This window comes from Lissotriton helveticus, chromosome 10, assembly GCF_964261635.1.
Source record: "Lissotriton helveticus chromosome 10, aLisHel1.1, whole genome shotgun sequence".
Taxonomy (NCBI): domain Eukaryota; kingdom Metazoa; phylum Chordata; class Amphibia; order Caudata; family Salamandridae; genus Lissotriton; species Lissotriton helveticus.
Genome location: NC_136071.1, coordinates 155,175,244 through 155,199,835, shown reverse-complemented (window position 1 = coordinate 155,199,835; position 24,592 = coordinate 155,175,244). Strand labels below are relative to the sequence as shown.

The following is a 24,592-nucleotide window of genomic DNA, read 5'->3' as shown; positions in this document are numbered from 1 at the left end:
CTCCATTCTGTTGTACATATGCCCATAGGTTTCTTCAGCAATGACAAAGATGATCAAAAGTACTGTGATGTTGGTTTTCTATGATGTAAATTCTTGTGATGTCACATTCAAATTAGAGGGGCCTCACATCTTTCCTTTGCTGCAGAGGTAAGATTTTTTTTCCCCCTGAGAGGAAGGGCAAAAATGGAGAGTCTGATAGGGACCCGTCTCAGCACCTGTTTTTAGTTCTAGCGTTACACTGCGCAGCAGTGTTCGCGCAGCGAGAGTCCTTTTGACAGGGTTTCAGAAATGGACCCTGGAAATGAACACTCTCGTGCTTGTGTTTTTACTTTTGCGGCCTGCTATTGGCCTTTGCGTGCATGTTTGTTTTAAAGATCACGCACAATAGGCCAGAGGCGGGCGCATAGCTCCCCCCATGGCCTATTGGTGTCTATTACGCGCATTTCTGCGCGTAATAGAAACCCTATGGCTCGCTGTGGCGCGCGTGCACCACTTGCGGCTTCATCTGTGTTGCGAAAGTGAAAGTGATCGCTTTCCTTGTTTCTTGTTTTCTCTGCCGTTGTAGGATAGCGATTTTTGTTGTAATAAAATAAGGAACGGGACCTGAGATTTGGGAAGTGCTGGCTCCACCACTGTCATGGGTACGGTAGTGTCAAGCAGCCAGAGTTTGTGTGCACTCGTAGACCGGGAGTGGGCTCGTGCTCCGGGTGCAGGGCATGGCTGCAGCAGGGGCGATCAGGCAGAAAGCGGAGCTGAAGATGGTGGAGTCCCCGCGGTTGCTGGAGGGTTGGAGCGAAGCGACCATGGTGGGCGGCCAGCGGCGACGCGGGGAACCCTTGTGTCAGGGGACACGACGAGGGAGATGGCGCCCGGCGCGACTCCCAAGTGTCACCACTGCCCCCGCCTGTCTTCCTCTACCCTGAGGCCCGCCAGCACCTGCCGCAGGCAGATTTGGGGAGCAGCCCAGAGCTCAGTGGCAGACGGACGGCAGTGCTGGGGGATGAGGACTCCCCCCTGTCTCCCTCCGCCAATCTACCACTTCTGATGATGATGATGAACTACCCGGGAGCACCCAGCAACCGAGCGGCGCTGTCCAAGAAGTGTGAGTACCGCCAGGGCCGGGTTCATGGGGGTACATTGTGGGTCCCACAGGGCATCGATGGCGACATGCATTAATCATTGACCTCAGCAAGCAAGGACTGAAATTGCTTTAATTAGTACCGGACTGAAAAGAGGGCAGAGCAGACTCGACCCTCGTGTGCACAGAGCTGTCACATGCATGTTGTGCTGCGTCAGCTTAGTGTCATCTTGCATTGTCTCCTCCCCACTGCTAGCACCGGCCAGTGCATGACAAGAGACCGTGTTTCAATAGCATCTGATTTAAACTTAGGAAAAACATTGGGTCAAAAAGATTGTAAACCTTATTCTAGTTAAGTAAGTTTTAAGCACTTTGGTTCGAAAGGGTCCTCTTAAAGCCTCAGTCACAATATCATATCGCCATAAACCGCGATAGAAACTGCAGTCGGAAATATTTCACTGTGATATTATTATAGAGGCTCTACTTTGGGTGTGTTGTTTTCAGAAGAAGGCCGACAACTAGATTGCTTTTTTTTTTTGCACAGATACTCGGCATAGTTAGCGAGAGCACCATGCAGTAAGGTTGCTTTGGACACACTGTTGTAAATTAACTTTATATTAAAAGCAACAGTGTCCAGAAAAGTACCAATCCGTTGCTTGTTTCGCACACAGAAGCCTCTTCTGTCTGTAAAAAAAAAAGTATGATGTCTAAAAGACGTTGAAATGAGGAGGGTGTAAAGGGAGACAAACTTTATAGCCTTCCACTGACTGCTCAGAATTTAGGTCATTCTAGCTAAGTGAGCAAAATAATCAATTTCTTCATGAAAAGAATTGTCTTCCATTTAGATAGGGGAGAGCTGTTAATATTTGCTGTCAATATTTGTTGACTACCCTTTCAGCTTCATGGTTATTCGGTAGCTGCTCTTAGGAAATAATTGGCTACTGTCTTCCTTACAGCAACAGCATTTGCAGAGAACAATTCATTTGTGCACAAGGGACCTATCTAGCACTGGTCGTCTAAGAACAGCACTTTCAGAGGCCGTGCAATGCATCGCACTTGGTAAATCCAATTCAGTAAATTAAATGCTACTGCGGGTGCAGGCTAAACACGTCTGTCTCATCTGAACTTCAAGTGAAAAGCTTGTTTGTATCTGCCTGCAGCAGGGTCGGTTAGCTGACATTCTGTAGTGTGTGTTGCTGCACTTTTAACCCACCGGCGACCGCCATCACATTAAAATCAGCAGCAACAGTTACTATCGTAGGCACGCCTTCATGCAGAGGAGACAGGAATCTTGGGGGTGCGGGCCCTATATTTACCCCACCAGTGCATGAAATGATTACGGATATACATTTCCAATTTACACCGCTCCACAAAGGCCTACAATTACAACAGAACAAACGGTGTGTAGCTACCCAGAGCGATGCTCATTGCTCTACTGGACTACTGCAACCTAGTCCTGCAAGACCTTCGACAAAACTCATGGACAGACACCAAGCGCAAAACAGGGCAAGGAGGCTGACATGCAACTGGAGGAAACCTGATGGCACCCTTCAAAGCACTACACTGGATGCTGGCCAAGGTCAGGATTGCATTCACAACCCTGTGCACCGTGCATAATGCTAACTACTTACAAAGGGGTAAGGCACATTTGAAGATTTTTTTTGTAGTTCGATATATATTCAATGCCATAAGATCCCTTTACATGAGATCCAGAGGACATTGCTCATTATTTTAGGCACAGTAAGTTTAGTGATTCAAACAAGAACTCAAACCTAGTTACAATGTCCTAGCACACATAAATCCTTATTCCATTTCGTTCATATATATATACAAAAAATATATCAGTAAATAGTCTATGTATTCGTATTTTCTTTTCTTTATTCCAGTAGTTGATGCCAACACGTGTTTCGTCGCTGCCTGGGTAGTTCACCCGCGACTTCGTCAGGACTGTAATACTGGAATCCAGATCAGCTGGCCTTCCGACCGGTTGTACTTCCGTCCCGGCCGATTGACGGCCTGGGTGAGGATGTAGGTATCAGTGATTGTATGTTCAGAATTCTTGCGTGTGTCTCGGAAGGCTCGTAACAGGTAAATAAGGGAGAAGGCTGAACTTTGTAGTGGCTTTGTCTTCCCCAGTAAAATTGGTACGTGAATCCACAATCCTTACTCAGAGTCCGGCGATTCTCTTTCCAACCCGAGTACGGGTCTAGATATTGGGGTTCGCTGACGCGTACAATCACTGATACCTACATCCTCACCCAGGCCGTCAATTGGCCGGGACGGAAGTACAACCGGTCGGAAGGCCAGCTGATCTGGATTCCAATATTACAGCCCTGACGAAGTCACGGGTGAACTACCCAGGCAGCGACGAAACACGTGTTGGCAACAACTACTGTAATAAAGAAAAGAAAATACGAATACAGAGACTATTTAGTGCTATATTTTTTGTATATATATGAACAAAATGGTATAAGGATTTATGTGTGCTAGGACATTGTAACTAAATTTGTACAGTTCTCATGTAGGAGTTCTGAATGATGAGGTCAAGGATGAGGACCCCCTCCCTAAGCACCATAACACACTAAATAGTACAGTACAGACACACCATCAATTAAGTGAGGCGCCACTATCACTAGACTATACTCATCCTCCCGAGAAAGAACTCAAACCTAGTTCACCAGATCCAAGGTCGGCCGCTCTGGCTGTGAAGCTACAATTCCTCCCCAGACATGGAGCCCGTTGAGGTCAGTGGCCTGAGAGTTTACTGTTCTGGGGAAGCACTTTTGCTGCTGAATGAGGCCACACAGGATATTTGTTGCAACTGTTGATATGTAAGGGAATTTACACTGTTGTAGATGTACATGTATCTGCAGAGACTTCTCAGATGCAAAATTCCACAGATACTAATAGTGAAAAATGTACTTCTTCCTTTTCAATCCCAAGTAAATACCTTTGGGGCACTCGGTTACCCCGGGTTTGCCAACACACAGACCACGTCTCTAGGGGAAAATAGACACAGGACAGAGCCTCGGGGATACAAGACATCAGGCTACAGTGTTCCCTCCACTCCATCCTTAGAGCACAGACTAACAAATATTTTGGAAACGTTGGTATAATGAGGACCTCCCTGTAAGATACATTTTTAGTGAACTTATATGAGTTTAGGCCCTTGGCATCACTACCGCGGACATGCTTCCTTCATGAAGAAGAAAAGCTGCTGAGTCTGGCCTCTTCAGCTTGTTTTATTTTTAAAGCACGCATTTGCAATGCAATAGGTCTCACGAGAGTTTAAGCCATTGGCATTGTAAATGACAATGCCTTTTAGCTATCTATTTTAAAAACAACACATAAATAAAAGGCATTGTCATTTACAATGCCAATAGCTCAAACTCTAATAAATGCGAGACCTATTGCATTGAAAATGCTTGTTGAGAACTGCCTGTGCTGAGCACCGGCAGGACCCGGCCCACTAACAGCCCTCTGTGTCAGGTTATACACATAAAAACACACTCGGTAGGCACACGCTCACGCGCGTCTGTGGATGCACTTCCAGGTCACCGCTGACGTATACTCCCCTTCACCCCCTTTGAGGACAGATCTGTGATAGCAGGAACTATCAATCATTATGTGCCTCGATTTCTGCTCCTAAACTTCGATAGAAAACATTTGCAAATTATTTCCCTGTTTGCGTTTCGGTTCCTCTTCGCAATAAATTATGAAAAACACGCCGCGGGTATCACTTTTAGGTCTCAACCAACCAGGCCTCAGGGTAATATAACATGTTAATTGGAGCAGAGACTAGAATCGAGTATCCAATATAAAATATGCCACACACTTGCAAAACAATGATTAATCTTGGCATCCTGGTTCCTGGAAAGGAGAGGCTTAATAAATGCGTGGTTACATAGCGTTTCTGGCTTCCAGCAATAAGGAAAAACAAGGAAAGACTTGCGAGCCTATTTTGAAAGGTTGTGGAGAGCTGTCTCTAGCAGCTATTTTGCTGATGTCTTCTACGTCAGCCCTTCTTAACCCCATGACTTCTGTCGACCCCCACTGAATCACTTTTGGTAGCCATGGACCACCACCCAAGCAATTTCTATGACTTGAACCTCGAAAATATAGACACAATTATAGAAACAATTTTACATCAAAGCAATGCACAAAATATGAAATATATTCTTTAATTCACAAAAAAGTATACACAAATCAAAAACTTTATGGGAAGCTTGGAGCTTTTCAAAACCTGGTTTTATTTCTAAAAGACAAAGCAATATGCTAGACTCTAGCATAACACGTTGGAGAAGATTTATTATTATTTCACGCAGCACAGCAAGCTACTTGCTGTGCTGCGCTGCGTGAATGTGAAAGGCCGGGAATGGGCCATATGTAACAGGAATGCGTAATTCCTGTCCTTTCCTTGTGCTGACGCACAATGTGCTGCCTAGTGGCCGTGCAGGCACCCTTGTGCCGTGCATAGCACGCAGGATTGTTTTTGTGCAGGAAGGGTCTGTGCCAGCGAAGATCTGAAACACGTCAGGGGTTCACATCCAACATGTCAAATTCTCATGCTTGGGACAACTATAATTTCCCTCACTGGGATATCAGTTTATGTAATCAGTAAAAGGCAGTTTAAAGATTGCTGATTAGGACCAAGCTGCGGCCGACCCACATCAAGATCTATGCATACAGGGGATCTGCCCCTCTCACCCTAGAAGTCACGTTTGAGTGCTCAGTGGTGCATGCAGAGACGTCATGCACTGTGAAGTACTATGTTGCCCATCGAGGAATTGAGACCCTACTCGCTGCGTTACAGCTGAAAAACTTCAACTCTCCGAGTTTGCGTCAGCCATACATTCCAGTAGTGTGGAAGAAATACAAAAAAAATCCCAACATCTCTTCACGGGCTAGGGAAACTGAAGGCACTACTGTGTCTCTTCACATTGACCCTATGATAAGGCCAGTGGCCCTCAAACATCAGCAGATACCGTTTCACCTCTACTCAGCAATCGGGGAGGAATTGAAGAGACTTGAGGAAGCCACAGTCATAGAGAAAGTTGAAGGTCCCACTCTCTGGATCTCATCAATGGCTGTAGCCAGCAAGCCCAAACAGCCAAGCCACATTCAAATCTGTATTGACATGCGCCTTCCCAACAATGCGATCAAAAGGGAAAGTCACATCACTCTGACAACAGACAACCTAAATGAACCTCGCTGGTTTTCAAAACTTGCTTTAAATTCCAGCTACCATCAGTTGGAACTCAAAGCAGGCTGTCACTACAGAACCACCCTTTTGACCCATTTGGGCCTCTGGCGGTACTGTCGCCTAAACTTTGGCATCTCATCATTGGAGCAAATTTTTTCAGCGATGATATCCTGATCTATGTTTCCACCATCGAGGCTCATCGGACTGCTGATCTGCAGTTCTTCCGAGGATTAGCAACATGGGATTTACGCTAAACAAATTGAAAGCAGGTTCCTCCATTGGGTGTAGAATTCTACAGGTGCATTTTCTCTGCTCAAGGCATTTGTTATGACCCTGCAAAAAGGGAAGACATCAAGGACGCTATGCCCCCTCAGTCCCCTCAGTAAGTCAAAAGTTTTAGGGTCTTACAATGGTTCATTCCTTGCCTGTCCACACTTGTGGAATCACTGCGAGAACTCACGAAAAAATTGATACCCTGACAATGGTAGCAGTACAAAAAGGGTGCCTTCCAAAGTGTAAAAGATTCTCTCCTGCGAGACAAGACAATGGCATATTTTAATCCCACTCATGACTCTGAGCTCATAGTTAGGAGGTGTCTTGATTCAACAAACCAAACATGACCTTAATGGAAACCAGTGGAGCTCCCCTGGCCACAACACAGACCTGCACCCACGTCAAAAACAAAGCTTTGGCGATAAAATTGGGAGGCACCCATTTTCACTGATATATCTATGGATAAACTTGCACAGTCATGACCCACCACAAGACTCTGATTCCCTTATTTGCAGGGTGGCACCACACTGATCCTCACAAGTAGAAAAATGGGTACTCCAGTTGTAAAAATATCAATTCACACTTAGGTATATGCCAGGATTTACCAACCCAGCCAATTATCTCTCAGGACATTGCAATATCCTGACTCATTCACAGCAAGAGGTAATGCAGGAGTGGGTGAATACCTTAAGTGACTTTCTGTTTTAAACTGTCCGCACACCGTCAAGCTGTCCAATATTACTGCAGCTACAAAAAATGGTCCCTGCCTCCAACATGCCTATACAGCAGCACCGAGCAACCAGTGAGAACGCTTCCTATAGGACATAAGCAGCTGTGACGATGATAGCAGCCATGGCAGTGTGGCACGTGAGTGAGGAGTTCAGCACCGGTTTCTGGTTTTGATGTATATTTTAACATTTTATCCTGTACTTTTATGGCTGTCTCCCATCCGAATAAAGATGAAATTGAATTGAATTGAAATTGAATTGAGCACCATGGGAGAAGCCCTTCTGCTGAGTGGACCTCAGCTCATCATTCATTCTGTCAGTAATGAGGAGACAGATTGTCTAACTGGCTCATATTGGTCATAAAGGTGCCACCGAAGCGAAAACACAGCTATAAGAACAAGCATTCGCAATGCAATCAGTCTCGCCTTTGGGACCTTATATGTATTTAGCTATGCAGCACATTAGCCTCGGTGCTGAAACATCTGCTGTTCTTTAACATGGAGGGAAAGTAAGCACCAAACTGCGTGACACGCCAGGTATGGGAACACATGGAGAGAAATATTGCAGTTCAGCTGGATATAGTATAGTCCCAAAGCTCTGTTTTTAATTTAAAATCATTTCCTTCGGTGGTCATATCACTGAAAATACAAAATTTGAAAAAAATATTGTTGTCTACGGGTGCTCGTTGACGACAATTCCTACGAACTGGAATCTAGAGAATGCTAAAGTGATTCTGGTATTTACTGACCTCAGCTGGTTGTTTTCTATCCAGAACGTTAAATAGAGGCAGTTGCCAGAACATTTTTAAAAAAGATAGTCTCTCAGCAGAAAGCAATTCTGGTATCTTACTGACCTCTAGTGGTCGTTTTCTATCAAGACTGTTTAATATAGGCAGTTGAACAGAAAAAGAAGTCCCTAAGCGGAAGCAGACAAGTCCTAGGGCTTATCTTCAGAGCCCACAAAGTACATACACATATAAGTATATACTAAAGTATATACAAGAGGTCCCAAAGATCATCCTAAAAATTGAGGCTCCCAGCTCTTGACTCCCATGTGGATCAGGCCATTGCCCAGTGCCAATAGTGCCAAGTACACAGTGCACCTGATGGACCCGCTCCTATCATTATGGAAGAGTCAAGGACAGAACCATGGCACAATATCAGCATGGCCTTTGGGAGATCACCAGACGAGCGTCACATGTTGGACTTTTGGATGCATTGTACAAATTTCCTGTCCTGGAGATTATGACGAGTATCAACTTTGAACACACAAGGTAATGCCCAGAAAAGACATTCATAATCCTGCAAAGCATTATGTTCTGTTATGGGGATTTGTTGGGCGCAGCTTATCACCCATGAGGTTATTTAGAAGCCAAGCATAAAGATCGGTAATGGCCCAGCATTGCATAGAGATGGCTTCAAAGAATGTCTGGAATGCCCAGGATTTGCCCATTGAAAAATAACACCTCGATGGCCACAGTCGTATGGAGAAGTAAAAACACTGAAGAGGACATTAAATGAAGGTATCAGTATGGCATCGAACAATGGAATGAGGCCGAGGAAGTCATACATATGTTCCTCAGTGCCTACAGAAGAACACCCAAAATTACAACCCAGTGGTCTTGTTTGGATGAGCTATAAGATATATTATCCCCCATGCCCAGTCACGGTCACCCACAGCCTCTCAATATGGGTGACCATCAGCAAGCCCAAGCACAGAATAACACACAGGTGAGTAGCTCCCGACAGGCACATGAGACAGGCACGTGAGTCAAATATTGCTGTAGGAGACTGGGTGCTCATCTGCAACAGGACGAGTGTAAGGAAGTTTTGCCTTCCTTTGAAAAGACACCCTTTCCTAGTGACCCAACTACAAAGAATCATGGTAAAAAGAACAGATGATGGATAGAATGCTGAACAAATCAAACATTCACCCCTAGTCACAGATCTGGGTTAAATTTATTATTTTTTAGCATGCCGTGGCTTTCCAGTTTAGACCCAGCCAGAAACAAGCATCTTGGGACCGGTTTCAGGGTACACCACCTGAATCTGGTGGTGTAGCGAACACGGAACCCATGTCTGGTCATACCCTTCCCACTTACCGCCACAAATGCAAAAAGAATAGATGATGGACGGAATGCTGAAAAAAATCAAACATTTACCCCCAGTCACAGATCTGGGTTAAATCCATTGTTGTTATGCACACCACGCCATTCCAATTTACACCCTACCATAAGCAAATCTGTCCTGCTAGACTGCTCCCATGGGAACAGTCTAGCCCGAATTGCCAGGCCAGGTCCTCCCTAGACCAGAAACAAGCATCCTGGGACTGATTTCGGGGTATCACCCCTCATCAGGCAGGCTAGCTTGAATCTGGTGTCATAGCGAGCTCGGGACCCACATCTGGGAATAACTCTCTCACTTAGGCAACAAATGCAAAAAGAACAGATGATGGAAGGAATGCTGAACAAATCATTTATTCGCCCCCGGCCACAGATCGGATTTAAATCCAATATTTTTTGCACGCAATACCATTCAATTGTAGACCCAGCCATATTTAAATCAGTATTGACCTTGCTCCTCATGGGAACAGTCCAGCCCAAACTGCCAGGCCGGGTCCTCCCTAGACCAGAAACAAGCATCCTGGCCCCGGTTTCAGGGTATCAGTCAGGCTAGCTTGAATCGGGTGGCGTTGCGAGCACAGGACCTACAACTGGGAATACCCTTCCCAGTTAGGATGACAAAAGCAAAAAGAACAGATGATTGACGGAATCCTGACCAAATAAAACATTCTTTCCCAGTCACAGATCTAGGTTAAATCCATTGTTTTTTTTGCACACTTCCCCATTCCAGGTTAGATCCAGCCATATGCAAATCAGTCTAGACCCTGCTCCCCATGGGAACAGTCCAGCCCGACCTGCCAGGCCAGGTTCTCCTGGAACCAAAAACAAGCATCCTGGGACTGGTTTCGGGGAATCACCCCTCATCAGTCAGGCTAGCTTGAATCTGGTGGCGTAGCGAGCATGGGATCCATGTCTGGGCATACCCTTCTCACTTAGGGCGACAAGTGCAAAAAGAACAGATGATGGATGGAATGCTGAAGAAATCAAACATTGAGCCCCAGTCACAGATCTTGGCTCAATCCATTGTGTTTTTGCACGTCACCCCATTCTAGTTTAGACCCATTTTGAACCTCTTAGGTTATGAGAAATGTGTATGCTTTCCGCAAGTGTAAAGCTGCCAGAATTTTCAATTGGGGAGTCTCCTGGACATCCATCATGGAGGATGCTAATGTCAGTGGCTTTGGGAGTGATGAACAAAATGAAGCTCCAGCCAGTCCAGGGCCCTCAACTTCAGAAACTGACAAGTACCCAGTAGCAGTCAGCCCGCTGTTGGACTGGGTGGTGAAGGTGCTGTGCCCGACGGCACCCTTCTCACTTAAGAACATATATCCAGTTGTCCACCAGACCAAGGGACTATATGTATTCCTAAATGACAGTTAGGTATAAGTTCATCAAGCAGCATTGTGGACTGCATATGTTCCATTTAGAGGTTGGTGTTCAAAGCAAAAAAATTGGGGGAGGAATCTAGTGTGTAGTGTGACACAATGTGTGTGATGTCATCACATTCACACATGCTTGAATTCTGGTGCTGGGCACAATGTCAGGAGATTAATAAAGAAGCAGGTGAGGTCATGCTCGGACGACTCCGGTGTCACTCCCTAGGACCAGATTATGTGTCATTCTTTGCGAGGCATCCCCTTTGCCTCGGGGAAGTTTCACCAAGCCAGTAGGTGGCATCATGTAGCTTTGCATCAATTCCGTATCGCCCCGCAATTGGGTGAAGCCACAAATTACCACAACCCTTGCCCACTGATGTCACTTTCCCTTTGAACGATGTCTGCACCTTTGAAAGTGGAGCCATTGGTTGATCAGGTTTGACAGTGTGCAGATCTCTAAAATGGGACATGTGTACGAAGGAAAAAAATAGTCCATTCGACAGCACAGAGAGGGAGGAGGGTCAATTGAGTATCCTCCAGAAGGAGCACTACAGAGGGTAAGTAACTTGTTCTTCCGATGGATACTTCTAACTGCAGTTTCCTAACCTTGTGAAGAAATACCAGTACAGTTCCTCCCAAGTTGGTGGGTTGATGGAATGGCTCAGACTAAAAAGTTCTACTGGACCAAATGGGCAAAAATGTCCCTCCCATTAGACCTCGCTATTAACACAGTAGTGCCGAATGTATGACATTTCAACACATACATTCACAATGCTTGGCTTTACAACGCAGTCATTAGAACGACCGCATTGTTACCACTCGTGCCATTACATTGCAAGTCGTATCAACGACTTGTTGTAGGGGGCGCGCTGGAAACTCTAGGTACTGCTTCTTGCCCAGTGCATGGCAAATTGTGAAGCAGAAGACTATCTACCTTGAAATGGCTCTGTCCTGCCCTTTTTTGCTGCTGCAAACCCCGCAAAGAGTTGATCATTCATTCAATGGTCCTTCTTACGATCAATGTCAAAGGTCAAAACTCTTTTGGGATCCAAATGATGCAGCCTTTGTTCCTCTTTCATGGGATAAGGTGGAGCAAGAAGGGTGATGGATTGTCTGACATGGAAAGAAATCACAACCTTTGGCAGGAATGCTGTGCTAGTTTGGAGCACCAGTTTGTCTGGAAAAAATGTGATACATGGCTGGGACGGACCGCACATGTACCTCACTAATGCGATGAGCTGATGATCCCTATGAGGAAGATTGTTTTCAGAGTCACAGCTGTGCATTGGCTCAAATGGGGCGCACATCAAGTATGTGAGAACCAAATTAAGGTACACTGTGCATCACAAAAGATTTAGGTGGAAACGTGGAGTACCCATTTCAGTAAACACATCACAACCAGTGATTTAAACAATGATGGTTAATCTTGGAAAAGTAAAAAATGTCAACAAGGATGATAAGTATCCATTAACCATGGCTACAACAATACCTTGCTGGGCCAAAGGTAGCACAAACAGCAACACATCAGACAATTTGGCTAGCAGTGGTTGTACCCACCGAGAAGTACATCATGCCACAACCTTCACCAAAAATCCAACATAAAGGTTTTTCATGAATAGACGTCTTATTGCCAAGAGAACATTCACTACCTAAGGAAGGAGGTCAAAAGCAGTCAGCTGTTGTCGCTCAGTCACCATGCATGGAGGTGTAAGCTCTGCAGGCCCAGGTGTAGGAGTGAGCCCTGCTGCTGCAATTGAAGATCCTCCTGAAGCAGCAGCGTGACTGGAGAACAGATGCTCATGGCCAAAAGTTCTGGGACCACACTCTCCAGGCCCAATCCAGAACCACTAAGATGGCTCGGGCCTGGTTGTTCTTGATCTTCTTCAGGACTTTGGTCAGGAAAGGTAGCAACAGGAAAACTGACAATTTTCATGGTCCACCTTGAACCACAGGTAGCACCTGTGAGATTGTAGGACAGGAATGTGGAAATAGGTGCTGTGCAAATTCAACACCACATCCTAGTCTCCTGGATTCAGGGCAGATAGAACATGGGCCAGCGTGAGCATTTTGATTTTGTCTTTCTTGTAAAAGAAGTTGAAGGGGAGAAGGTCTGAAATAGGAAAAAGGTCTTCATCCTTCTTTGACACCAGGAAATAGCAGGAGTAAAATCCAGTCCCTGCTTCTTAATGGTCCCTTTGTCCAGATTGCCTAGGCTTCATTCTGGAAGATGGATAAGTGGTCCTCTGATGCCCTCTCTGGTATAGGTGGTAAATGTGGTTGAGTGAAAAGCAATGGTAGTGCATATTTTCGCTGAACGATTTGAAGCACCCATCTGTCTGATGTGATGCCCTGCCATCTTTAGAGGTAATACTATTCTACCTTCATCGGGCTGCTATGTGCCACTGAGGGCAAGCTAATGTGGTTTGGTAACGGTGGCGAGAGAGCTAGTGATTGAGCAATATGTTGCCCCAGATGGCCTGGACATATTTGCGCAGATCTCTGAGAACTTCCTCGAAAGGTTGGGGGTCTGTTGTTGAGGAGGTGAATCTTGGTATTGCAGTTACACTAAGCCTTGTCTAAAGCCTCAGAGGGGCAGACACTTCTGGGGATACTAGTGCACAGGCTCAAGGAGGCCAAGATAGCATGCTGTGTATTCTTGCTCTCTTTGAAGTGCTCAAGGACCGAGTTTGCTTTGTCTCCGAAGAGACTGGTGCCACCAAATGGTATGTCCATCAGTGGCACCTGTAAATCACTAGAGAAGCCTATGGATATCATCCACATGTAGAATCAAAGCACCACGCTGGACCAACATCCCTGCCCAAGCAGTTGGTGGTGTCCAGCCCGAGCAGATGACATATTCCTATACAAGTTGGACTTCCTGCATAACCTGCACAATATTGGTGTAGAATTCATCAAGAACTGTGGGCACGATCTTGCCGACCACGTCCTATAATGCATGTGAGTAGCGTCTCAGGTAGCAACTAACATTCACTGAGCAGAAGGTGTGACTGGGTGAAGAAAACATCCACTTTCCGAATAACTCCTTTTGATTGGATTCCCTATCCGGAGCCGTAGTAGGGAATGAATTTGGTTGAGCCTGCTTGTTGATACCTGGACCACTATGCTTTCAAGTGTAAGATGTTGTAGTAGGAAAGGCGGGTCTCCAGTAGCAGGCCTTTTAAGCTAGCAACTTGTTGGTTAATTGGCGGTCAAGATCCTGGTTTGGCCCAAGTACCCATTAGCGTGTCCATAAGAGCCATGTTAAATGGGAGGAGTGGTTTAGTGGAAAACTGTCTAGGTTGTAGAACTTCCGACGCTGGTCTTGACCACAACCAATAGAAGTTAGATGCCCAAAACTTCTACAGCCCTCTGTATCACCACAGAAAAGGAAGCCAAATCCTCTGCAGAGGAGTCAGTGGGGAAGTTCAATCCGGTATTCAGTGAGGTGTCTAGCCAACTGGCATCCATGAAAAGATTTATCTCGTCATATAAGTAGGGTGTATCATTCCAATCAACACAATCCTTGTGTAAGTCAGATTCGGAAGCCAAAGAAATGTGTATTGGCCTATGTAATGGTTGGGTTCCACCTAAGTCAGAATGGGATTTAATCAGCTTTGGTTGAGGCTGAGGAGGGTGTGACTTTGGTTGCTGTTCTGGATTTTCTTCTGAATCCAAAAAGAACAATTTGTTCCTCTTCCTTTGTCGGCAGCATCAGCATTGATGCGCAGGGTACCGGCAGATATGTTGTCACTGGGTGTGAAGTTTGGATGAGTGTTAACCCAGAGTTGGGGTGGACCCACCATCAGCGTCACAAGGCACTGGCAGCATCCAAAATGGATCTACCAATGGTAATCCGGGAAACAGCCATTACAACGCAACTATTAAAACGGACTACTTTTACAACGCAACTTTTACAACGCAGGATCCATTACAACGAATTCCATTACAACGCATTTTTTTACAACGCAAATACCTTTACAACGCATACCATTACAACGTAAGTATAGGTACGTATATAATTATAGTAAACATTTTATAGGATTGGGTTTTTGGGTAAAGGGGTATTTTTAGTGTTCAGGGCTAGGTTTGGGTTTTTGGGTACAGGGGTATTTTTAGCGTTCAGGGCTAGGATTGGGTTTTTGGGTAAAGGGGTATTTTTTGTGTTCAGGGCTAGGTTTGGGTTTTTGGGTACAGGGGTATTTTTAGCGTTCAGGGCTAGGTTTGGGTTTTTGGGTACAGGGGTATTTTTAGGGTTCAGGGCTAGGTTTGGGTTTTTGGGTACAGGGGTATTTTTAGGGTTCAGGGCTAGGTTTGGGTTTTTGGGTACAGGGGTATTTTTAGGGTTCAGGGCTAGGTTTGGGTTTTTGGGTACAGGGGTATTTTTAGGGTTCAGGGCTAGGTTTGGGTTTTTGGGTACAGGGGTATTTTTAGGGTTCAGGGCTAGGTTTGGGTTTTTGGGTACAAGGGTATTTTTAGGGTTCAGGGCTAGGTTTGGGTTTTTGGGTACAGGGGTATTTTTAGGGTTCAGGGCTAGGTTTGGGTTTTTGGGTACAGGGGTATTTTTAGGGTTCAGGGCTAGGTTTGTGTTTTTGGGTACAGGGGTAGTTTTAGGGTTCAGGGCTAGGTTTGGGTTTTTGGGTACAGGGGTATTTTTAGGGTTCAGGGCTAGGTTTGGGTTTTTGGGTACAGGAGTATTTTTAGGGTTCAGGGCTAGGTTTGGGTTTTGGGGTACAGGGGTACAGGGTAAAAATAAAGTAAAATTAAATTTAAATTAAATTAAATTAAATTAAATTAAATTAAATTAAATTAAAATAATTTTAATTAATTTACATTAAAAAAAATATATACTTACCAATACTTACGTTGTAATGGTATGCGTTGTAAAGGTATATGCGTTGTAAAAACATGCGTTGTAATAATATTCGGTGTAATGGATCCTGCGTTGTAAAAATTGCGTTGTAAAGGTAGGCGTTGTAAAAGTATGCGTTGTAACGTCATACATCCGGTAATCCAAATGAAGGTCTCCTCGTATCCCTTGGGCTCACATGCACACCAGACAGCTCCAGAAGGGTGCAAAAAATGCACAACATTTCCTCCATGAAGTCCTTGGCTTGTTGAAACAATGCTGATAGGCGCTGAAATTTGGGTTGGAATTGGATACATTGTGGGATTGGCTCCATGGTTGGACACCGGGACTGAGATCAAGAGGCACCATGTCGTCCAGGAGACTTCTCCTGATGAGAGTGGAGAAAAGATGGAGAGTCAAAGAGGACATTTCCTGAGAATGACATAAAAAATTAGAATGGGACCAAGTCCAGCCCTTATGCTCTTTCCAACAGTGCTCGGTGGAGTAGAGTTTGGTTTCGCATTCCCAGATCGCCTTTGGATTAATCCTGAGACAGTCCCCACAAGACCTGGAGTCAAGCAACCACACCAGGCACTAGAGGCTGTTTGTGACGGTCCCTGCAGGCTTTAAGTCATGAAATCTATAAAGGAGACCTATCCCTTGCACACTCTCCGAAGATTTGGACAAAAAGTCCTGTCAAACTACAGAAAAGTTGAGGAAGCAAGATCTGGATCTCCATCCAAAGGCACAGAAAGAAAGGAACTGATGTCAGCACACAGGAATGGCAGTTATATATGTTTCCAATATTACTTCCCGGGTAGGTAGGAGCTGATGCAGAGTGGCTCGATGCCACGCCCTTGTATACTAAAGAATTGCTGGAAAGTATTCTCCAGATCCAATCTGGCATCCGTGAGTATTCACAATGTAAGGAATCTGTGGTTAGAGGTATCCATTGGAACATTTTTTTTTGTGCTACACTCGTTGATATGCCACAGCTGTTAATTTTTTGAGCCATCACTGCAGGAGGTTGCTCTTTTCCTCCTCTATGATGGAGTCTCCTCCTAGCTTAAAAAATGTAACTTTTCTCCTCGTTTCTAGAAAGTGCACTTCTGAATATTTGAGAAATCTTAACTGTGCTTCACAATCTCCCTAAGACCCAATGCGTTCTATGGACCAAGAGTGACTTCTGGTTTAAAACTCACTATTTTCTGCAATCTCATAGATATTTGAGCTAGAAGTGACTGAACTTAGCTTCCAGGGCCTCTTTCCTCCAGCAAGGGCAGGATCTTCACAAAGAAAATGGAGTCGGGGATAATTGAACTTGGCCCGTCCTTGGTAGGGCCCAGAACTTCAGTAGACAACATAATAGATCGATGAATTGCAGTAAAATGAAGATACCAAGGTGTGATATGACCTTCTGCTTTCAGCCTTAGGAGTAGAGGTGCTTTTCAGGAACCAACCACATTGGTGGAGGCTAGACGGCTGGAGGAGAGAAAAAGCAAAGGTGGAGAATTTGGTTGGGGATAAAAAAATGCAGCACATAATGTTTACATGCGGTGCATGAACAACTGTTAATAACTGGTCAATTACAAGGAAATACGAGTTGACAACATATATTGACATAAGTTAATTGTTTAAGGTGCTTGCCCTAGATATCTGAATGCAGCCTTTAAATAACACATTTGAATGATGGCAGATTTACTCAGAATGTTATCCTTTCAAGGCTGAAAAATTACTGCCTTATGCGACTCCACCCAAATATTTTGCTATGACCAGGGTTTTAAGTGGTTCGGGTCTCACCGGTTCCGAGCACTGGCAGTTTTTTAAGGGAGCCTCGAAACGGGTCTCTATCGGGCTCTATTTTGTGCCCTGGCACAGGCGGTCCATTTTTTTCCGGACTGCAGACAGCAGGCACATCGATGTGCGCCTGCTCACACTGCTCACTTCTCACTAGTGGAGAAGTTACAGCATGACGTCATGCCAGATGAGTGTTGTAGGGGAAGGGAAATCCTTTAAAGAGAGTCATTTTCTCTCTGGATTTCCCTTCTCTTTTTGAAACTCAGGAGCAGCAACATTGTTGTGGTGTCAGCAGGGCTTTAAGTGGAAGCTTTTTCAATATTATATGTAACAAGCCATAGTTGCTGCTTATTTATCTTATGCAACTAACAAACATTGACAAAGCCCATATTCCTGACTTTTTGTAGGTATGATGTTACTTGTTGTATCATATATCTGGATGCAACATAAACAGCAATATACAAGTCGGGCGGCACACTATGCTAAGCACAGATTTTTAGCTTATGTGTTTTTAAGCCACGCCCTTAATTACATTGTCCACACCCCTTTGAGAGACTCCCCAGTTTTTGCATCCCACTTAAAGCCCTGAACCCTATCAAAGTCTGCATCCTAATTCATGCTGGAGTAATCATGTCGAAATTTCTGGCATTTCTCATTAATACTGTTATAAGAAATACCTGAGATTACGCAATTAGGCATAATTGAGAATTGGGTGTGATTTATAGTTTGTCAAACGGGTTTTACGTTGTAACGGCGTCAGAGTAAAGTACTCCATCTCCCTGATAATTATCGCTATTGCTTGGTTAGAGACAAAAATTTAATGCTGCGCTGCGGCGATTTTTAACGCAGATAAACCTTGGTAAATGCGATAAAAAACGGCCGCAATGCATGAATATCGCTGAAAAGTCAGCGATATTCATGCATTACCGAGCTAATGCTCTTAGCCATGTTATCCACTTCCCATTGGATAACATGGCTAAGAACTGCTCAGGGCAGGTGTTAGCTTTTGGAGATATTCGCGCTTAGCGCGAATATCTCCAAAAGTTGGTAATAGGAGATAGCGATGTTAGCGACTGTTTCCAGTCGCTAACATCTTGGCACGCCCACTTTGCATGTCATTAGTGATAAATATCACTGACATGCAAAGTGGGGCCCAAGATGGTTGCTATCTCCTACTAGCTGTCGCTAACTGGTGTTAGCGACACCTAGGTAATAGGGAGATAATTTTATCTCCGCTTTCTTGGCTTTTAAAGCCAAAAAAGCAGAGATAAACCCCCTTGATAATATGCCCCTAAGTTTTTGAAAATGAAAAAAAAAACAGCGCCCACCTCCCCATGCGAGTTTTCTCCCATGGCAGAGGGGGGCATTTTGCTGGTTTGGGGGCTATGTCGGTGACGGAAATGGAGAAGTCTCCGCAGTCGAAATATTGAAGGTTCGCCTGCCCCTCCTGCCCTCAGTAGTTAATTTTAGTGTCACGAAAATGAGTCTTTGGATGAAGTCTTTAGTGCAGTTTGGGAGTTATCTTATGTCGTGACTGTGCTTCCCTTATAATGATCATGAAAGCACAGACCCATTCAAATTGTCTCTCATCTCATTTTTTTAAGAGTAAAAATATCGAGGTTTATAAATAAAAGCACAAAAATGCAGAGTAAAGAAAAGTATTCAGAACCCAGGAGTACCCTCTCTTCTTCCATTTCTTTTCTATTTCTGTAGTTCTGGAATGTCGGCCACAGCTGTGCTGCTCGTAAATATTTTTTTCTGTAACATTCTTTCTAGGTTTGAAATTAATTTCCTCTCGGACGCGATAGAACAGATTGCCTTCCACTTCAACCCCCGCTTTTCTGAATCAAGGATTGTCTGCAATTCGTTTCTGTCCAGCCGCTGGGGGCAAGAGGAGCGCGCGGACGCATTCCCGCTGGAGGCAAAGGAGCCCTTCCAGGTGAACGTAAAACACATCCCTGTGGGGCTTTTCTTCTAAGGAGACCCTGTGCTGTAACAGCCGCTCATTATGGGCCCGATGTAGGTAATCCCAGATTACAGATTCTTAAATACCGAATCCTACCGATTCGGTATTTAAGAACAGGCAAATGGGATGTAGGTAATTTTACCGAAAAAATTACTGAATCGGTAAGTTTTGGTAATACCGAATCGGTAAATACATACACTGCAACATGGCACTGTTGGAAAAGCGAAAAAAATGCTTTTTCCAAGGTTTTCGTTATTTACCACCAACTTGTAGTTGGTGGTAAATAACGAATCCTAAAAGGGGAAAAACACTCATTTGAGTGCTCCCTACATAGCACAATCTGTAATTTACCGATTCGGTATTTTAAGGAATCGGTAATTTACCGAATCCTTAAAATATCGATTCGGTAACTTACCGAATCAGTAAAATTCCAACCTACATCTCATTTTCCAAATACCGGTCGGTAACGGACGAAATTACCGAATTTCGGCCGTTACCGACTGGTATTTGCCTACCTACATCTGGCCCTATATTCTTTATCTGGGTATAGCCACCAAGGTGTCAGATCAACATTGGAAACTATTCCTTCCTTCTTTCTTTTTCTTCTCTTTTCTCTCTTCTTCCCTTTTTTCCCTTTCTCTTTCTTTACTTTTCTTTTTCCTTTTTCATTCCCTTTTCTTTTCAAAATGATCAAATGCTATTTTTTTTTTAGGTATAACTTTTTATTATTGCTCCTAACTTTCGAATTTATTCATTTATCAGTGACAGTTATCTTAATGTTGCTTATCCCTTTATATTGTATATTCTGTACGCAACTTTTTCCTGCTATTTTTTTATATGACTATTGTTATATTGTTGTACCATATACCTATTTGCTTCAATACAGCTATTTAAACACAAAAAAAATACAAAAAAATTGGAAACTGTGTTGAACTCCGTTGTATGAAAAGTTTTATAAATGCTTTTTACGGATTCGAACTGAAATAAAAGCAAATTGAATAAAGCCACCAAGTGACCCCCAACTCGTAAAATTATATTCTCTTATTAAAATGCTACTGTCCCTACAGCCAGAAAACATAGGATTTAGGGCCAGATGTAGGTAGCCCAATTACCGAATTTCGGCCGTTACCGACCGGTATTGGGCTTTTTAGATGTAGGTGGCATTTTTGTAGGATTCGGTATTTTACCGAATCGGTAATTTAAGGATTCGGTAAAATACCGAATTCTTAACATACCGATTCGGTAAATTACCGAATCCAGGATGTAGAGAGCACTCAAGTTAGTGCATTCCTCAGTTAAAGATTCGTTATTTGCCACCAACTACAAGTTGGTGGTAAATAATGAATACCTTTGAAAAATGATTTCTTTTGCTTTTCCAACAGTGCCATGTTGCAGACATACATGCCTTTAGGGCATGTATGTCTTCACCATCTGCACCCATATACAATTGAGGGGTGCAACAGGGTGTCAAAGTGACACCTTGCCGCCCTTCAATGTTTTCCCCCTTTTACCGAATCGGTATTTACCGATTCGGTGATTGACATTCATTCCTATGGGCCTCCAGGCCCATAGGAATGAAGGCAAATTACCGAATCGGTAATTACCGATTCAGTAAATACCGAATGTTACAGATTCGGTAAAATTTACCGAAAAATGACCTACATAATATTTACCTATTCTTAAATACCGAATCCGTATGATTCGGTATTTAAGAATAGGTAAATAGTATTTACCTACATCTGGGCCTGAATGTGAACTTGATTATTTAAACATTCCTATCCAGGAAGTATATGAGTTTTCTCTGGTTTGAAAGAGGGCAAATTATCAACTATAGTCAGTGAATTTGTTTACCTCCAGGGTGCTCTGGGCATTCTGGGTATTTTGTTGGATTCAACTATCCAGGTACTGTTCATCTTAGGTTATATAATTCTCATGGTACAGGCTGGGAATATCGAGTCCCGAATATTGACTGGGCAGAATATCGCTACAAGGCTTGGGTGGAATTTCAATTACTCTGGAGTAATCAGAGTTATTTTTGATAATCTCTGATGCGGAATTACCAATAATTATGTGATTGCACCTGCTTGTGTAATTTTGGGAAACAATCCTACTACAAGAGCACATTTAGCGAGCGCAAACGGATGCTCGCTAATTGTGTTCTGCTGCATCTAGCTCTATTTCTCGGTGCAAAAATGCATCCTTGCATCCATTTTGGACACAAGGGTGCATTTTGCACTAAGAAAATAGTACTAAATGCCGAGTAAATTAGAATAAAATCTACCCTAAGAGTGCATTTCCTGTTCTGCTGCCGTTATTTATACAGCACTAATAATATTAGTAGCTGTCTTAGGGCCCGATGTAGGTAAATAGCATTTACCGATTCGAAAATACAGAATTTTACCAATTCGCTATTTTCGAATCGGTAAATGCTATGTAGCAAATCATTCGGTAAAAATTACTGAATCGTTAAGATTCAGTATTTACCGAATCTGTAGTTACCAATTCATGGCCTGGAGGCCCATAGGAATGAATGTCAATTACCGGTAATAGGGGGAAAACATTGAAGGGTGGCAGGGTGTCACTTTGACACCCTGTTGCACCCCTCAATTGTGTATGGGTGCACATGTTGCAGACATACATGCCCTAAGGGCATGTATGTCTGCAACATGGTACTGAAACAATTTGCATAAAATTGCTTTTTGGGGTGTTTTCGTTATTTACCACCAACTTGTAGTTGGTGGTAAATAACGAATCCTAACATGGGATAAGCACTCATTTAAGTGCTCCCTACATTAGGAATTCGGTAATTTACCAAATCGGTATTTAAGAAATCGGTAATTTACTGAATCCTTAAATTACTGATTCGGTAAATTACCGAATCGTTAATTTCGGCCCCTACATCATAAAAGCCTATTACCGGTCTGTAACGGCCGAAATTCGTTAATTTCGGTTGTTACCGACCGGTAATACCCTTCCTACATCTGGCCCTTAGGGCCCTATTATGATGGCGGACGGACTTGCGTCCGCCCGCCACCCCTGAGTAAGAGGGACCGTCCGCATGGGCAGCGGCGGTCCCTCCATGGCAATTAGGATGTGACCGCCACCCTGGCGGTCACATCCTGTATTTTTTACATTATGGCGGGTGCTGCTTGAAGCAGCACCCGCACATTGTAAAAAATGAAAGCAGTGCATTTGCATGCACAAAGCGTCAGGCACCGCGCGGTGCCTGCCGCTTCGTGCACGCAAAGGCCATGTGCAACCCCCACCCCCCCTTCACCCAGGGGGCCCGCTACGGGCCCCGAGGTGAAGATCCACATGCTTTTCCTCGGCGGAGAATCCGCCGCGGAAAAGCATGTTTGCACAGCCATCCTAATATATCTGGCGGTTTCTGAGAGACACCGCCACCATATTAGGCCTTTTCCGCCGCGGTTGTAAGTCAACCGCGGCGGAAAAGCAGCGGACTGAAACCAGGACCCACCAGCCATCCTAATGTGGCGGTGGGTCTTTGGTGGTTCCGCAGAGGATTTCCCGCATCCTCCGGGCCGGCGGGGGCTTCCGCCGGACCGGAGGATGCGGGAAATCCTCCATCGTAATCAGCCCCTTAGTGCGTTTCATTGAACATAAGTAGCTCTCAGTACAAAAAAGGTTGGCAACCCCTGCACTAAGGTATGTTGATTTAGAGTTACGAATAATATATCATTTCCTCCCTCTGTGCTCTTATCTATTTTGTCCCTCAATACTGTTGCAGTGATATCCTGCCCCATTGATATTCGGGATTCGAAATTCTGTACTATACTCAATCCTCACTCATCTTTTGAATGCTAAAAAGTGTTCAACACACTGTCTCACTCATCAGAAAAACTATTTTGCCAAGCTCAGTGGCGTAACGAAACTCGAGCCCCCCCCCTGCATAGTGCATGCAGGAGGTGCCCCTTTTGCTCCGGACCCAGTTAGGAGCTCTCAGCCGCCACCCATGCACAGTGCTTGAGGGGTTTATTTGAAGTTCAGGGCCCACTGCACCGTGGGGGCTCCAGGGACTCTTGTTACTCCACTGGCCAAGGTCATTAATCCATTCACACCACAAACAAAATATTTGTGCTCTGCTTCTAATAAATGTGAAAGTGAACTATTGGTGAAGTCATGTGTGTGCCTGAGTGCATGCACTTTTGAGTGAGTGCGCACACCTGTACCTGTGTCTGTCCATGGCACAGAAGGATACATGGAGAGGGAAAATGACCACACCAGGGCTGTTAAGACCTTCTCCAGGATTGCAGTTTTGTCAACGCATAAAATCGCTCCAGGTGGTGCATTTTGAAACATCTTTTGTCTCTTTCAGATTGAAATCTACCCCGACCAAGAACATTTTCAGGTCTTCATAGATGACATTAAGATCCTGCAGTACAGGCACCGCCTGAAGCACCTCTCGCTCATCACCAAAGTGCAGATCATCAATGATATCAACATCTCCTCAGTGGAGCTCACCAAGCGAGAACTCTACTAAGAAGAAGCTGAGCTGTGTCTCCACCAGCTGCCCTGAAGCCTTGAGTCATACACGACATCCCTATTGTTTTGTTGCCTATGCACATATACCTGGTCATGCACAACATCTGAAAAGTTAATGTGGTAGAGACATTGGCAAATGTAAAATTGAGAATTAGGGATGGGTGAAAAATGGTGTCTAATCTAAGGACCTAATTGAGAATTTGGTGGGTAGGTGTTTTGTCACAAACATGATGAATATCCCATCAACCGTATTACAAGTGCAATAGGTTATAATTAAGGCTCGTAGTTTTCTGCTTTTACTGACTTTTTTAGGAAAATATGGACAGAAAGCAATCGGTTTCTTTTCAGTATTTATTTTTAAACTGAGAAAAATACAGAAAATCTGGCTTCTTTTAAGTAACTTTTCATTCTGTCATTCACAAATTCCAGGCCAGTAGCTGTGCATATTGACTTCATGAGGCATTCAAAAAAATACGATGAGATTTGTTTAAATGACTGTATATCTCAAAATATGCTAGTGCTATAATGGCTAATATTCTCGTCACCAGCCGACTGGACTACGGCAACTCCCTCTATGCCGGAACCACAGCCAAACTTCAGAAAAGACTCCAACGCATCCAGAACGCCTCAGCACGACTCATCCTGGACATCCCCCGACACAGCCACATCGCCGGACACCTGAGAGACCTGCACTGGCTCC

At 44.3% G+C, this 24,592-nt stretch overlaps 1 protein-coding gene across 1 annotated transcript in view; it reads left to right on the top strand.

The window, feature by feature from the left end:
• The window catches only part of GRIFIN (galectin-related inter-fiber protein), a 127,264-nt gene extending 103,231 nt beyond the window's left edge, over positions 1–24,033 (top strand). The window contains exons 3-4 of the mRNA XM_078664197.1: positions 19,200–19,362; positions 23,726–24,033. Coding sequence (XP_078520323.1) covers positions 19,200–19,362; positions 23,726–23,890 — 328 coding nt within the window. The 3' untranslated portion in view covers positions 23,891–24,033. The remainder of the gene's footprint in view (positions 1–19,199; positions 19,363–23,725) is intronic.
• The last annotated feature ends 559 nt before the right edge of the window (positions 24,034–24,592 follow it).